Genomic DNA, 18077 nt, shown 5'->3' with positions numbered 1-18077 from the left:
TTAGATTTTTACATGTTTTACTTGCATTTATGAATTATATACACATTACAAAAGCATGCAAAAATACAATTTAGAAAATAATTCATCCAAAAATACATTTGTTCTAACTAGCCTATTATTGTAACCATTTGTGTTTCAACAGTTTTACAAGACAAACCTTCAAAAAGACACCCCTATCAGTGAGTGATACATTGTGTGTACATGTAGATGACAGCAATGAGTTCCCCCCCCCTTCAGAAATATTTCACTTTTTTCCCCCCTCACCGAGCCGACGGTACAATTGAATTGTCATTAACTGAATTTCAGGATCACCACTTTTAATGTCAATTGCTTTCAAAAAGAAGTTCAAGGCATCATCAAGTTTCCCCTCAGAGAAAGATTGTTTTCCATTTTCCACATGGTTTTCATAGATCTTTTCTTCAGTCATAGCTGAGGAATCACTGTTGTTGTTGACACATTCCACAGTCTGTAATGTGGCATCTTTTCCACTGGCACATTGATCCATTCTTTCACTAGAAGCAAGTTCATGATCACCGGTAGATTCCTCCAAAGAACTTTCTTCCTCCTCTCCCATTTCGGATTCTTCAACATGCATTGGCTCACTTGCACCTTCCTCACTTTCCTCTTCGTTCTCAGTGTTTAAGGTTTCCCCTGTGGGTTCCTCTTCCATGAGAGACTCATGAAATCCAGTCACCTCACTTGCCTCACAAGATCCAGTCACCTCACAAGATCCAGTCACCTCACTTTCCTCACTTGCATCATCAGTGTGCACCTGTAAAACCTCAGCTTCCATGTCCTCATCAAGGTCCTCTACATGCTCAATCACAGAATCCACAAAGGAACGTCTTGAGGCCACAGAGGTGTTCACTCCAAAGCTTTTTCTGGTTTTAAAGGAAATGGATCCAGATTTAACTGATTTTGGTGTGGAGGACCCAATACCATGGAATTCTTCATCCAATTTCTTGTTCATCAAATGAGGCCTCTCATCTTCGTCAATGTCATCCTCCTCACTATTGTAAATTAAAGCTTCCCTTTTCTTTTTCTTGAAAGTAATGAATGAGTTATCTACAGTGCCATCTGCTTCAGAAACAGGGGAATTGACATGAACATCTGCTCCATTCTGTTCAACAGCTCCAGTCACAGAAGGCTTGTCATCTGCATTTAAGCTGACATCAATCTCTAGCTGGAAACCTGAAATTCCCACGATGGACTCGGATTCCTCCTCTGGAAACATATCACTAGCGCTGTCCTCTAACTGTAGATTGAAATTTCCTTCAAAAGACTGAAGTTCATCAACTTTGGAGGATGTTTCTGCATGACTTTCTAGGCTCTTGTTGGACATCTGTAGTAGCATAGAAAGTCTTTGATTCTTCTGGGATTTGACAGGTGAGATCTTTTGGTCCATTGTCAAGTCTTGGTGAAGTGACAAGTTCTGCCATTGTGGGGAACCATTGCCATTTGGCTGGTTGTCTTGTTCAACTTCAGAGGTAACATATCCTATGGCAACAACATCCTCTTTCGCTTCTGATGACACATCCAAAATCTCTTGAGTGGAAGTGTAAATTGGCTCACCATCCAATAACACCTCAAGAGACTCATCTATGGGACAAAGATGGTTGCTCTTTATGAACTGTTCCTCAGTCGCAAATGTCACAGTGGGCTCTGTAATCTCAATGCTTTCATCTACAGCTAGATCAATGAATTTGTTACTCAGATTGTGGATATCTTCCTCGTCACTAGACCCAGAATGGGTAAGATCCACCAACACAGGAGAGTTGAAGTTGAGGTTATGGCTAGGATAGGAGGGGCTGGGCTTTTCATCATTTGGCTTCTTCTTAGTTGACCCCATTGTATTGTGTTGAGGGGGTTTCCGCAGATGTACCGGCTCGGTGTTTGACTCAATGCTCTCAGCAAGCTGCTGTTGCAACTCAGACTCCGCCTTCATCAGCTCCTGAGCTTTCTGCACCCTGTTCTCTATGTACTTGTGAGCTTCCTGATCCTCAGGGTCATCTTCGTTGTTTTCTACTTCATGCGAGAACATGAGGTCATGATCAGATATTCCAAACATCTCCATGGAGTGAAGGTAAGCGATGTGTTCATCCAATTTAGGATCTGTGAGTCTTTGTCTCGAATGCAGTGACTGCAGCTGCAGCTGTGTTGATGAAGATCGAGTGTCTTGTAGTGTGAAGAGTTCTTTCAGGTCTTGTTTGCTGAAGTACCGGAATGGATTTTTCTTGTCCCCGGTGGTCTGTCTGATCAAGGAGTCTTTGAACACCTGCCGTCTGTAGATCTTCTCCTCCACTGTGCCACAAGTGATCAGTCTGTAGATGACAACGTTCTCCATTTGTCCAATGCGGTAGGCCCGGTCAACAGCCTGGGCATCAGTGGCTGGATTCCAGCTGGGGTCAAAAATAACTACTCGATTTGCTGCTGTCAATGTGATGCCAACTCCTCCCACTTGGGTGGTTAGGAGAAAGACTGAGTATTGCTTGTTGGTCTGGAACATTTGGATGCGCCGCTCTCTTTCTGTGAGGTGTGTTACTGTGCCATCAAGTCTCACAATCTTGAAACACTTGTTCACTAGAACCCGTTCAAGAATGTCCAACATCTTCCTTGACTGAGAGAAAACAAGTGTGCGATGGCCTTCTTCCTTAAGCCTCTCCAAAAGTGCAATGAGAAACATCAGCTTTCCAGATTCTGATATTAACGTTTTATCAGATATGTTGTCGATTCTGTGTGCAGCAGATTCATTTTCATCATCACGATAGTTTGCACTTGTTCCTTCTTCTAGGCCTAACTGAGCGACAGCCCTGGCAGAGAGAAGTCTTGGGTGGTCACACAATTTCTTCAGGATATTCAGTTCAGCCAACGGTGACCTGGTGGTCATGAGCAGCTCCTTGATGTTATCTAGGGATAAGAACTGATTATAGATTTCCTCCTGAACTGAGCTCAAGTACGTCCAGATGATTAGGTCATTCTTCCTGGTGAGGTTTGGCATTTCTGCACCACCACCACTTGGGACTTTGTTTTCAAGGTCCTTCTCACAGGCTTTCACACGGTTTTCTGTTTTTCTCTGTACTTCTGCCTTTGTCCTCCTTAGGAAGTATGGATTTATGATGGCCATGAGGTTCTCCGACATCTTGAGCCCCAGGGCTTTCTCACCTGGGGTGGCATCCTTCTCTCTTGCACGGGTGATGGGACTTTCATACTCTGTTTTGAAGGTTTTAGAAGTACCAAGAAGCGCCCCTTGACAAGCAAAATCAAAAAGAGCCCACATTTCTCTCAGGTTATTCTGTACAGGGGTGCCTGTAAGAAGTACACGATTCCTGGCAGGAATCGCATGTGCACTTTTGGCTGTCTTGGTTGAGGAGGTTTTGATCTTGTGTGCCTCATCTAGGATTACATAATCCCATTTGAATTCTCTCCCATTGTAAGACGAGAGAAGTTCCCAGTTAGTGATCAGCATTTGGTATGTAGTGATGATGACACCACCTCTTCTTTGAATCTTCTCCAAGTTCCTGTTGCGTTCCACTTTGCTTGTGCCATGAAACTCTTTGACTCTCATTCCAGGAGTCCATTTGGCAAATTCCTTGGTCCAGTTCTTGATGAGTGAGGTTGGCATGATGAGCAGGGTATGCTTTACCAAGTCAGCATCATACATACCAGAGAGAAACGATATGACCTGAATTGTCTTCCCTAAGCCCATGTCATCAGCTAGGATTCCTCCTTGACGACCATCTCTGTGGAGACCATACAAAAAAGCAACCCCCTCTTGCTGATGATCATACAGTTTGTCATACATTTCTTTGAAAAGCATTAGACCACTGTTGTTGACATTGACAAAATCTTCATCCTCACTCTCTGAGCCTTGCTGTGTCATCTCTTTTATAGCCTCCTGAAGTTTCTTTATCCTGCTCCGAAGTTTATCACTAGGGTGGATGTCATGGGCCAGCTTGAACAGTTCCAATGATTTTGACATATTTCCTTGTCTGGCAGCATCTTTTCCATCCTTGATGTACCTTTAAAAGAAAGAAAACACTTGTAAATGTGTTTAACAAAAAGTAATAGAATTAGACAAGTCAGTAATCTATATCATAATAGTATATCTCGTGTATGATGCCGCTGTTGAAAAACAGCGCAAAAAGCATTTCTACGCAGCAGTTATAAAATCTTGGTATGAAAGAATGTATGACAAAATGTCTGCAGTGCAGACATTTCCATCTCGTCATTAAGACCAGTTTCCACTTCTCAGCCTAGAGCCGAAATGATATACCGTAAATTACCGACGTTGTCTTCCTCTTACCCAAGCAAAATTGTTTCGATCTGTAATTTTTGTTGATTATGCTAAAGGAGGTTCTTGCTGGTTTGTTTGCTCAAAAACATTATTTCGTCACCAGTAGCCTTGTGCATTATATTGATTCCTGCTATGAAAGTGTCTGCCTGTCTAAGGCTGAATTAGAATTTACATTGAAATCGCAATAGACATGTAATATCTATATAGCAAGAGATTCAAATTCCATGCAATATTTTGAAACACCGCCAAGCCATGTGTGATAGTTTACTCCGTATGTCAGCCCTCTCTTGCGGCTGCTTCCCACACACACCAAGCCCCACCCCCTGTCAATCAAGCAGCACAGTTCCTTCTCCTTGCTATTAGATTCACTATAAATCTGCATGCTGTTAGGTCAAATGCAGTCAAAAGATTGTTCCAAACAAGAAAAATGCTGCATTCCACCTAGCTTCTTAATATAAATCATTCCATTAGAATGATACCAACAGTTCACCCAAGTGTTTTGATCTATATCGCAAATAAAAATCTCAATATATTTTTCCCTTATCATGCCGGTCCCTGTTCTGTGAAGGGGGTAGTACACATCGTTGTACGAGATCTTCAGTTTCTTGGCAAGTTCTCACATGGATTATCCTTCATTTCTCAGAACAATAATACACTGACGATGTTCCAGAAGAAAGGTCTTTGTTTCTAGCCATTTTGAGCCTGTAATCAAACCCCAAAATGCTGATGCTCCAGATACTCAAATAGTCTAAAGGCAGCCAATTTTATTGCTTCTTTAAAATCAGGACAACAGTTTTCAGCTGTGCTAACATAATTGCAAAAGGGGTGTCTAATGATCAATTAGCCTTTTAAAATTATAAACTTGGATAAGCGCCATTGGAACACAGGAGTGATGGTTGCTGATAAATGGGCATCTGTACGCCTATGTAGATATTTCATAAAAATAAAAAGACGTTTCCAGCTACAATAGTCATTTACAACATTAACAATGTCTACACTGTATTTCTGATCAATTTGATGTTACTTTAAAATGATTTTTTTTGTTACTTTTCTTTCAAAAACAAGGACATTTCTAAGTGACCCCAAACTTCTGAACGGTAGTGTATAACCATAATAAGCCATTTAGCAGATACTTTCATCCAAAGCAACTTAGTCATGCGTGCATAGATTTTACCCATGGGTGGTCCCAGGAATCAAACCCACCATCCTGGCCTTGCAAGCGCCATGCTCTTCCAACTGAGCTACAGAGGACCACTATCTTGTTGCTTAAAAAAATGTCCAATACAGCCATTTTTATCTCAATATCAAATAAATTCTGCTAGGACTGTCTGGGTTTGGTTTGAGTGAGGAGGGGAAAACTGAAACCTAGCCTCTATTGGCAGAGAGGTTTAGAACGTTTTCTTATTTGTCTGTTAACTAATTTACCGCCGGGTGATATCACCAGGCAGACCAGTACTCCATCCCACCAAAACAGGCTGAAATGTCAGGTGGTGTACTACACTAAAATTGCATTATCATATTTTTCACAGTATTATTCCAACCTCGGGAAATGCATATAAAATACAGGAAACTCACATTTGACTGCACTGGGCATTTAACAATGGCTTTTCTCTCTGTACCTGACTTGTTGCCCCTACCATAGGCCCCTAGTTTACTACAAAATCTTCACCACTGAGGTGGTATGAAGAACACCGATGTGAAAAACATTAGTGATTAGTAAAAAAGTGGAATTAGCAGTTTGCCCTCAAAATAAGTCTGCCACTGAAACGGATGCAAACAGATACAAATAGTGGAATCATGCCACAATTGGGCTCACTAGAAAACGCTAAACAAGGTCAGAATGTCGTTACATAATTAATGCACTAATTTTACAATAAAGACATGCAAAATGTATTAACTGTAACCAATTTAAGGGCTCCTGAGTGGCGCAGCGGTCTAAGGCACTGCATCTCAGTGCAAGAGGCATCACTACAGTCCCTGGTTCAAATCCAGGGTGTATCACATCCGGCCGTGAATGGGAGTCCCATAGGGCGGTGCACAATTGGTCCAGCGTCGTCCAAGTTTGGCCGTCATTGTAAATAAGAATTTGTTCTGAACTGACTTGCCTAGTAAAATAAAATTCATTTTTTGAGATGTGTGGCAAGCAAAAATACTAATTATAGCATAATAAATGAAGTTGTACCCTTTGTAATAATACTAAACCTTAGTACAACATCTAGAGACCTCACCAACAAATGTTTTCCTTTTGGTATTGAAGCGAACGGCAGGGAATAGAACCCAAGTCACTGGTGTGAAAGGCAAACACCCTCCACATCGCACCAATAGGGTTGACATACTTGGTGGGAATAGTAACGTGGCTCAGAATTGTCCCATTATCCCAACTGTTACACCAAGAAGATTTAACGACCGCTAGTTAAGTAAACTGCCATTTTCGGCCTCATACTAACACATTGTGTTGAGCAACAAAGGAGCTGATTGGAATGGCAGTTTCAGCCAAAATGGCTGCTGCGGCTTCTGCTACCTAGCATGAGGACGAAAATTACAGTTTTTTGGAGAAACAGACAGCGGTGGTTTGAGATGTCTGTCTTGCCGGTTCATTTTGTGTAGATTATTTCACTTATGCGTTGCCTGGATGTTGCATTGGGACTCAGCATTTCCTGTTCGTCTGTGCTTTGAATGCATAACAGTTTTCTATGCCACATATTTCAAACAAATCACGTTTCGATTTTGCACATGCGCTGTGTACTGTCAAATGGAAAGAACAACCTGCCAATGGAAAGGAACTTCCCTAAAAATCAGTCAAGAGACGAAGAAGAGGCAAAGCAAACTCCCACTACCATACAAAGGCTTTGACAGGTGAAGCAAGCACACATTTTCTTCAGGAATTGTGCATATTCTATTTTAGTCATTTATATATGCCCTATAAAACCCCATAGATTATCACCCAAATTCAGTTTGATTTTTACCAGGTTTGGCATTTTTCATAGTTTTTTTTCAGATTCACTCTTAATTTCATTTAACAATAACAAAAGTGGATGTTCTAAGTACACAATAAGTATTTAACCACATCAGAAGACCACTTGAGGTATGGAAAAATCTTTTAAAAAATTAATAAGGACGGTGTAGTTCCCTTTAATTCAACTGTGCACCTAGCAAGAGACCATTGCGTTACTAGCAGTGTTTCTGTACTGCACAAATGCGCACTCAATTGATACAAATCATGATATTCTGCCAGGTAGGCCTACTTTGCAGTCAACATTTAATTGGGAAGGTTTTGGTGGACAACCTTTAGAAATTACTGTTTCAGCATGGGTTTCTGCATCACAGATTTTATAGGGCCCTATATTTATCTTACTTTAGAAGTGTTTACTTTAGGCTGACTATTAGCATATATTTAGTTGCTGTGTCCAATAAATTGAATGTCCCAATCAACTTAAAATATCTACAAAATAAGTTTTGCGATGACACAATCCAAAAGGCTACAGCTAACATTTTTTCCTTTTACTGTTTGCAATTCAGAAATTATTATTTTGATTCCCATGATTTGATTCACCATGATTGAAACGAACCCCAACTACTACAATGGCAAAGTGAATCATTAGGTTGGTCAAAAAGAATCGATTCATATAAATTAAATAATTGTTTTACTATTTTCAGAAATGTGAAGCGGGGCATCCGTTTTACAGTAAATTCAATGTATATAGTCTAAACTGTAAAATGTATTGAATTCTCACTGTGGACATATTGGAGGACTGCATAATTGCAAAGGGGCATTCTTATACGCATTATACCATATGGAACATTCATTCAATGCATATAAAAGGCTCACTAGAGAGGTGATTTCCCATAGACAAAGTAAGAGCTACGACACCAATACGTGTAAACTCTTCAGAATTGTGTTCTGTGGGTGTCACTGAGTAGACTGACTCAATTTCATGGATCCACAATCCATAGGTAAGGCTATACAGTGCAATATGAATGTTCAATAGATATAAATTAATAGACTGATTAGAGGTGATTTTCCACAGTCATAGTCCCAAAATAAAGCGCTACTACTAGGCTAATATTATTTAACTTTTCAGAATTGTGTTCTGCGGGTGTAACCGAGGAGACAGTGATACCCCATTTCATAGATCCACAATCCATAGGTAAGGCTGTGTGTACAGTGCAATATGAATGTTCAATACATATAATAGGCTGACTGGTGAGTTCCCCACACTCAAAGTCCCGCAATAAGAGCTACAACGGTAATATGTGTAAACTCTTAAGAATTGTGTTCTAAAGACATGAACATGATAATCATCCTCCCACATACCTCTGGTAGGTCTCCATCTCCTCGGTGTCCATTGACAATGACCTATAAAATAAACATAATATTATTAGTTGGGATGGGCATCTTTCCCTTTCAAGATGATTGGATACTTATCTAGATACATGGGCCCCGATACAGGAACAATACATTTTAGTGCGATGTAGTTTTATTTGAGAATGAATCGATGTGATTCGATGCACTAACATTTATTTCAGAAACATTACTTTTCCATCCTAAATTAAATAGGCTGCTGATGAAGCTCATGATCTGGGTCTCTGTCTGAGCTGACTGTGTATGTGTGTGTAAATGATATACATCTATGGTACATGTACTGTGTGTAAATGATGTATACTATGTAATAGGCACCTGATCTGCGCCATAGGGGAAACTAGGCACCTACCACCCCACTACAAGATTGGGGGGGTGGCAATGTAGCCTTCGGTTATGAAATCATGATCACCCACTAATTCACTTGTCATTTTTGCAGATTAAGTGTTTGTCATGTATCAATATTTATCCTTTACAAATTAGCTATGATATAGCCAATTAATATAGAGCACTGCTTTGGATTTCAACCCCATCTCAAAATCGAATAGTTTTGACCGTTTGGAAGTTTAGTGACCTTTCCTCGTTATGAAATTATCAACTTTACCCTGTATATCTAAAAATGACTATACACTGATTGTTTAAAGCAAAACTACCAACATGATTCTGAAAGTGAACAATCGAAAACAATATATTGGAATCCTTGTTCAGCAGATATAGCCAGATGAGCACCTCGTCTCTGGTAGCTTACTTTTATTCCGGTAAAACACAAATTTTCAACTGCGCATTGATAACAATAACCTAGCTAGCAAGTTTCATAAAGTGTCACTCAAAGAATAAAGCCTCATATCGCGCAAGCCATTTGAATGCAGATGAGCAAGATCCGGAACAGGCGGGCTATCTCGCGTTGATATTCCCTTAGGGTTGTTCGACATGCAAAATGACTTGTAGATCAATGACTGTCAACACAGTTATATTATTTTAGTGAAGGAGAGGTCGCATCAGTTCTCGAAAAATGTAGAGGTATTTTCGGAAAGTAATAGGAGTGAAACATTTTAGTGAATCGGCGATTCGTAAAGTTTGAATCTATTTTCTGACCAATGTTTGCGACATTTGGATCTGTTTGGGGCCCGCGGACAAATGCAGTATCTCAAACGTTTCAATCGGGGACCGATGCACGTCACTGAATCATTACAACCCAACACCTTACTATACCCTGCACTAGGGTTGTACAGTCTTTCTTTGTTGAGTAAGACACAGCAGTCTGGAAAACGTACCTCAATCCAGGAATAAGAAATGTGTTGTACTCAGAATTGTGCCATTTTCCCAACTGTACACCGAGAAGATTTAATGACTTATTTTTTGGGGGGGGGAAACAACAGTTTTCATCCTCATACTAGCTGGGGTTGAACAACAAAGGAGCCAAAACGGCTGCTGTGGCTTCTACCTAGAATAAGGACAAAGAGGTCAGTTTTCCAGAATAAACATTCTAGCAGTCATCCAATCTTCCCGGTGACACAGTTGGGATAAATGGGAAAATTCGGAGTACAACACATCTCGTCCCTGGATTAATGCATGTTTTCTGAGCCATACTCAGTTGTGCCGGGTTAGCAGTGTTTTACTTAAGCTACACAGGAAGCCTGTCTAACCCCAGTGCAGCTGTAAACAAGTGGGTCGGACATGCTGGCAAATAGGTGGGTTGGTCAGCTTTACAGTTCTATCCGGATATTTGACCTATAGTGTAAGAAAGATGATTTAGCTATAGCTAACGTTGTTAGCTACTGACTTTGCCTCTTCCTCCTTGGCTAACGTATATAGCTAGCTAAGCAGCTAACATTTACGTTACAAACCATTTGGCCGTACTGAATTATTCAATACTTAAGTTAAACCAAAAAGTTAATTATCTAGTAACAACTACAGTAACTAACAAGTTAGCAACATAATTTCTAGTGAGGGTGAACTTCTCTAGCTAGCTAACATTGCATTGGCCGGGATCCTAAACATGCAGTAGTCAGCATTCAGCAGGCTTTTTTCTTTAGAAACTTACTTCTCCAATTTCTCCGACATCTTCGCAATTAGGTGTTTTGAGTTGTCCATTGTCTTGCCTGTTGGTTTTGTTTGGATTATTTAATTTGTGTTGCATTGGGACTCGCCTGTGCTTCGCTTTGACTGCGCAACGCCAACGAATCTCCCCGCCACATATTTCAAAAGAACGATTTCGATTTTGCACATGCGCGGTGTATTATCAAATGGAACATATTTTAAGTGGGAGGAACCAGCGAATGTAAAGGAATTTCTCAATGAAAAATCACAGTCAAAAGGTAGGTTTCCATCCAGTTGGCGAATGATTTTCATGCGAATATTCTAGAAGCTGCATATAGAAAATATGCCAATATTTCCATTAGTGGTGTTTCCACCAAATAAAAACCAGTGCCTGATGACGTAGTGCACACAATTTAACAATTTTCGCTTAAAATTTCATTTACCAAAAACAAATCTAAAGTTCAACGTGTTTCCATAGCATTTTCAACTCTACTGATTATTTTGTCACAACAATTGTTGCATTAAATAGCAGTGGTGCCTTGGCAGTGGTCTTGGCACGTGAGCTCTAGCCAACAACTCGCAGATACAGTGCTGGTATGGCAATGGTGGTGGGCAAGTCTACATGATCAGAGTATTATGGATAAGAGCGATAATATTTTTATTTGTCAAACGGCAGTCAAGCATCGATCATCATGTCACTAGAATAAGACCCTAGATATTTATTGGAAAGCAGCATCAAGCTCATCACTGTGCACTTTACCACCCTGTGAAATTCATCAAAATGTATTTCATCCAGTTGTGGAAAAATGACTCAATTGTCAAACTTGAGTAAAAGTCTAAAAGTATTTGGTTTTAAAAATACCTAAGTATCAAGAGTAAACGTAATTGCTAAAATATACTTAAGTACCAAAAGTAAAAGTATAAATCATCAAAATTCCTTATATTAGCCAAACCAGACAGCAGGATTTGCTTTTTTTTTTTTTTAAATTTAGGATAGCCACACTCCAACACTCAGACAACAGTTACAAATGAACAGTGGTGGAAAAAGTACCCAATTGTCATACTTGAGTAAAAGTAAAGATACCTTAATAGAAAATGACTCAAGTAAAAGTAAGTCACCCAGTAAAATACTACTTGAGTAAAAGTCTAAAAGTATTTGGTTTTAAATATACTTAAGTATCAAAAGTAAATGTAATTGCTAAAATATACTTAAGTATCAAAAGTAAAAGTATAAATTATTTCAAATGACTTATTTTAAGTAAACCAGACGGCATAATATTTATGCATTTTTAATTTACTGACAGCCAGGGGGACACTCATTTACAAATTAAGCATTTGTCTTAGTGAGTCCACCAGATCAGAGGCAGTAGAGATGACCAGGGTTGTTCTCTTGATAAGTGAGTGAATTGGACCATTTTACATTCAAAATGTAACAAGTACTTTTAGGTGTCAGGGAAAATGTATGGAGTAAAAAGTACATTATTTTCTTTAGGAATATAGTGAAGTAAAAGTAGTCAAAAATATAAATAGTAAAGTACAGATACCCCAAAAAACGACTTATGTAGTACTTTAAAGTATTTTTACTTAAGTACTTTACACCACTGCAAATTAAGCATGTGTTTAGTGAGTCTGCCAGATCAGAGGCAGTAGGGATGACCAGGGATGTTCTCTTGAAAAGTGTGTGAATTAGGCAATTTTCCTGTCCTGCTAAGCATTCAAAATGTAACGTGTACTTTTGGGGGTCAGGGAAAATGCATGGAGTAAAAAGTACATCATTTTCTTTAGGAATGTAGTGAACTTAAAGTAGTCAAAAATATAAATTGTAAAGTACAGATACTCAAAAAAACGACTTAAGTAGTACTTTAAAGTATTTTTACTTAAGTACTTTACACCACTGGTAAAATATTACTTGAGTAAAAATCTAAAAGTATCTGGTTTTAAATGTACTTAAGTACAGTGGTGAAAAAAGTACTAAATTGACATACTTGAGTAAAAGTAAATGGTATACATCAAATTCCTTATATTAAGCAAACCAGATTAAACAATTTTCTTGTTTTTTTTTAAATATACAGACAGATGGATCAGTCCAACACTTTGAGCCTGAGCATTCGAAATGTAATGAGTACTTTTGTGTGTCAGGGAAAATGTAATGGAGTAACAAGTACATATTTTCTTTAGGAATGTAGCGGAGTAAAAGTAAAAGTAGTCAAAAATATAAATAGTAAAGTACAGATACCCCCCAAAAATACTTAAGTAGTACTTCGAAGTATTTTTACTTAAGTACTTTACACCACTGATTTCATCTGTAGCCTAATAAACTGAATGGTTTCCCAATCCGTAGTGGGAGGACCACACACACACCATATCATCATGTGACTCCAAGTTTACTTGGATATGATGGTTATTGTATCAATATCTGTGCATAAAGGCATTTCCACCGCCATTTCTAGGATTCGCACAAGGTGCTTAAAGTACTTGAATTTGGCACTCTGAAATGTAAATATAGGAATAACTTGAAAATCAGACATTTTCTCAAGTTGGTACTTGAAAAGTACTTTAATTAAAATGAGAACAGAAAATAATCAAATATGTTAAATGTATTTCCAGGCAGACTGCCAAGTTTTATTTCCTCTCGAGTTTCGAACGCTGGTTGTAAGGCAAGCTCACTCATTCTACCAGTGGTTTAGTTGTTCCTGGAGAAGTGGGTATACTCAAATTTTTCAAAAACATTTCCAAACGCTCCGCCCCGCTAAGGAAAGCGGGGCGGAGAAACACACTCTGCATTAACTAAAATGACATCCCATATTGGTCTTTCACAGTCAGGCCAACCCAAGCTGTACTGTGCAAGTAGGCTAAAAGCCAATTTATGCTTGATCCGAAAATGTGGTCGGAGGCGTGGAAAGCCATATCACCGTAAATGTTGCACGGCCAATGCAGACGTCAGATTGACCATGCAAGGGTCTTTAATAGTTGGCCTACCATTGAAACAGATGCATGAAAAAAATTCGCAGGTTTCAGATTCAGTCACACTTTTTTAACAGAAAACCACAAAATGGTATGTTCTTAGTCCATAACAATGCTTAAACCACACGAGGAGACCACTTTTGAAAGTAGTATCCTTTATTTGAAGTTTGCAGGCACCTAGCACTTGTTTGGTTAGCTTTGTTTCTGTAGCACATGAGCCGGAGTTTGCAAAATAAATGGCTACTGGATTGATGCAAATAATCATGATATCATTCTGACAGGTAGTCAGGCTGCTTTGTAGCTACTGTAGTTAACATTTAATATAGGTTTTTGGGAAAGCCTTTCCATCTACCAGAAGATGGTTAGGCCTACCATTAACATAGCTGTATTTTTTATATTCCTTAATTATTTGAAACCTGGACGTTTTACTTCATATTATGAGGCCTATCCTTCCTTACTTGAAAGTAGCCTATAGCAAAAATCTCACCATAGAAGCAATGGTTTTTTATAGACTTACTCATACGCTTTCTCCTGTTCTATTGATTTTCTTTCAACTTTCTTTCATTGTCTAGCAGCCAAAGGCATTACCGTAGTCATATTCGAAACCCATGATAGTTGTTGCATATTTAAATCATACATTTCTAACGGATATTTCCATCTGTCCATGAAACCGCTCGCATGTGCCGTGCACATTTTAAAACAGCGTTTTCCCGCAAATTGCATTTTGGAACATTCAATCGAAGGCCTACCGCCGCTGGTACATTGCTGCGCCGAATAGTTTATAAAAATTACAAGCTAAACATTCTTATCTGTTCCATCAGCCTTATTAATTGAAACGGCGTATACCTCCACTACACTACTTTGGTACGTATCAGTGGGTATTAAGAAGTGAGTATACGCAATGCCCACGGAAAAATATGCCCTGCTTATACCCTCACTACACCACTGCATTCCACCCACACTGCCACTCAGCCAGGCAGGTACAGAATTGACTGATTAGGCTCCGACAATAGTCACATCGATAGGTATAATGCCAGGCAAATATATATATATAATATATATATATATATATATATATATATACTGCTCAAAAAAATAAAGGGAACACTTAAACAACACAATGTAACTCCAAGTCAATCACACTTCTGTGAAATCAAACTGTCCACTTAGGAAGCAACACTGATTGACAATACATTTCACATGCTGTTGTGCAAATGGAAGATACAACAGGTGGAAATTATAGGCAATTAGCAAGACACCCCCAATAAAGGAGTGGTTCTGCAGGTGGTGACCACAGACCACTTCTCAGTTCCTATGCTTCCGGGCTGATGTTTTGGTCACTTTTGAATGCTGGTGGTGCTTTCACTCTAGTGGTAGCATGAGACGGAGTCTACAACCCACACAAGTGGCTCAGGTTTGCTGTGTCTGTCAGCGTAGTGTCCAGAGCATGGAGGCGCTACCAGGAGACAGGCCAGTACATCAGGAGACGTGGAGGAGGCCGTAGGAGGGCAACAACCCAGCAGCAGGACCGCTACCTCCGCCTTTGTGCAAGGAGGAGCAGGAGGAGCACTGCCAGAGCCCTGCAAAATGACCTCCAGCAGGCCACAAATGTGCATGTGTCTGCTCAAACGGTCAGAAACAGACTCCATGAGGGTGGTATGAGGGCCCGACGTCCACAGGTGGGGGTTGTGCTTACAGCCCAACACCGTGCAGAATGTTTGGCATTTGCCAGAGAACACCAAGATTGGCAAATTCGCCACTGGCGCCCTGTGCTCTTCACAGATGAAAGCAGGTTCACACTGAGCACGTGACAGAGTCTGGAGACGCCGTGGAGAACGTTCTGCTGCCTGCAACATCTTCCAGCATGACCGGTTTGGCGGTGGGTCAGTCATGGTGTGGGGTGGCATTTCTTTGGGGGGCCGCACAGCCCTCCATGGGCTCGCCAGAGGTAGCCTGACTGCCATTAGGTACCGAGATGAGATCCTCAGACCCCTTGTGAGACCATATGCTAGTGCGGTTGGCCCTGGGTTCCTCCTAATGCAAGACAATGCTAGACCTCATGTGGCTGGAGTGTGTCAGCAGTTCCTGCAAGAGGAAGGCATTGATGCTATGGACTGGCCCGCCCGTTCCCCAGACCTGAATCCAATTGAGCACATCTGGGACATCATGTCTCGCTCCATCCACCAACGCCACGTTGCACCACAGACTGTCCAGGAGATTGATGGATGCTTTAGTCCAGGTCTGGGAGGAGATCCCTCAGGAGACCATCCGCCACCTCATCAGGAGCATGCCAAGGCGTTGTAGGGAGGTCATACAGGCACGTGGAGGCCACACACACTACTGAGCCTCATTTTGACTTGTTTCAAGGACATTACATCAAAGTTGGATCAGCCTGTAGTGTGGTTTTCCACTTTAATTTTGAGTGTGACTCCAAATCCAGACCTCCATGGGTTGATAAATTGGATTTCCATTGATTATTTTTGTGTGATTTTGTTGTCAGCACATTCAACTATGTAAAGAAAAAGTATTTAATAAGATTATTTCATTCATTCAGATCTAGGATGTGTTATTTTAGTGTTCCCTTTATTTGCCACCCCACCCCATATATATATATATATATATATATATATATATATATTCAATACTGTCTGGCAGGTTATTGATGTTTTATGAATGGTTTTACCAGACACACCCTGGGATGTAATGGAGGGTAAACGCTGTTTACGCACCTTTTTATTTGTGAAATGGCGTTTACTCGCCTTTTTGGTTTTGTTAATGATCGTTTAGACAGTTATTGTTGCGTTCCCAGCGTTGTTCAACGCTCTGAAGGCTTCTTTATCTGAGTTCTAATCGCGCCTACCTCTGCGAACGAGTGGAAGGAATCATGAACGATTCATGTGTGCTCGTTATGTTCGCCTGTTAATTAAAGCGGATTTGCCTTGTTAGCTGCGCGTTCATTCCAACACTGGGAAACTCCGACCACGACATAGACGGAGAGGTGAAACGAACTCAGTCTAGAACATTTTAGAGTCAACTAAGGGCCTTTTACAATGTCAGAATTTACTTTCATGTCATTATGTGTTGGGACAGACTGTGGGACCTAAAATGTTGTGAAATATAAAGACAATTTAATAATATTACCATGTACACTGAACAAAAATATAAACACAACAATAAAGGAAATCAGTCAACGTCATCAGTACTGACATACCACTCATGTATGTAGTGAAACATGTATTATTGACTATAACTTGTAAGGTATTGATGAATATAAACTCAGCAAAAAAAGAAACGTCCTCTCACTGTCAACTGCGTTTATTTTCAGCAAACTTAACATGTGTAAATATTTGTATGAACATAAGATTCAATAACTGAGACATAAACTGAACAAGTTCCACAGACATGTGACTAACAGAAATTGAATAATGTGTCCCTGAACAAAGGGGGGGGGTCAAAATCAAAAGTAACAGTCAGTATCTGGCATGGCCACCAGCTGCATTAAGTACTGCAGTGCATCTCCTCATGGACTGCAACAGATTTTCCAGTTCTTGCTGTGAGATGTTACCCCAATCGTCCACCAAGGAACCTGCAAGTTCACGGACATTTCTGGGGGGAATGGCCCTAGCACTCACCCTCTGATCCAACAGGTCCCAGATGTGCTCAATGGGATTGAGATCCGAGCTCGTCGCTGGCCATGGCAGAACACTGACATTGCTGTCTTGCAGGAAATCACATACAGAATGAACAGTATGGCTGGTGGCATTGTCATGCTGGAGGGTCATGTCAGGATGAGCCTGCAGGAAGGGTACCACATGAGGGAGGAGGGTGTCTTCCCTGTATTGAGATTGCCTTCAATGACAACAAGCTCAGTTCTGATGATGCTGTGACACACCGCCCAAGACTGTGACGGACCCTCCACCTCCAAATCGATCCCGCTCCAGAGTACAGGCCTCGGTGTAACGCTCACTCCTTTGACGATAAACGCGAATCCGATCATCACCCCTGGTGAGATAAAACCGTGACTCGTCAGTGAACAGCACTTTTTGCCAGTCCTGTCTGGTCCAGCGACGGTGAGTTTGGGCCTACAAGCCCTCAGTCCAGCCTCTCTCAGCCTATTGCGGACAGTCTGAGCACTGATGGAAGGATAGAGCGTTCCTGGTTTAACTCGGGCAGTTGTTGTTGCCATCCTGTACCTGTCCCGCAGGTGTGATGTTCGGATGTACCGATCCTGTGTAGGTGGTGTTACACATGGTCTGCCACTGCGAGGACGATCAGCTGTCCGTCCTGTCTCACTGTAGCGCTGTCTTAGGCATCTCACAGTACGGACATTGCAATGTATTGCCCTGGCCACATCTGCAGTCCTCATGCCTCCTTGCAGCATGCCTAAGGCATAAACTGTTAGTGTCTTAATGACCGTTC

The 18077-nt window shown here is 40.6% G+C and overlaps 1 protein-coding gene across 1 annotated transcript; it reads right to left on the bottom strand.

The window, feature by feature from the left end:
- On the bottom strand, nt 1–10886 carry ercc6l (excision repair cross-complementation group 6-like). Its single transcript, XM_014196961.2, has 3 exons — nt 10699–10886; nt 8610–8651; nt 1–4019 (listed from the first exon to the last, which is right to left on the bottom strand). The coding sequence occupies exons 1-3, from the start codon at nt 10746–10748 to the stop codon at nt 245–247; spliced, it is 3867 nt and encodes a 1288-aa protein (XP_014052436.1). The 5' UTR covers nt 10749–10886; the 3' UTR covers nt 1–244.
- Between the last annotated feature and the right edge of the window lie 7191 nt (nt 10887–18077).

The sequence above is a fragment of the Salmo salar genome, chromosome ssa04 (genome assembly GCF_905237065.1).
Source record: "Salmo salar chromosome ssa04, Ssal_v3.1, whole genome shotgun sequence".
Classification (NCBI taxonomy): domain Eukaryota; kingdom Metazoa; phylum Chordata; class Actinopteri; order Salmoniformes; family Salmonidae; genus Salmo; species Salmo salar.
The sequence above is the reverse complement of the archived record's forward strand: the minus strand, read 5'-3'. Positions and strand labels throughout refer to the sequence as shown.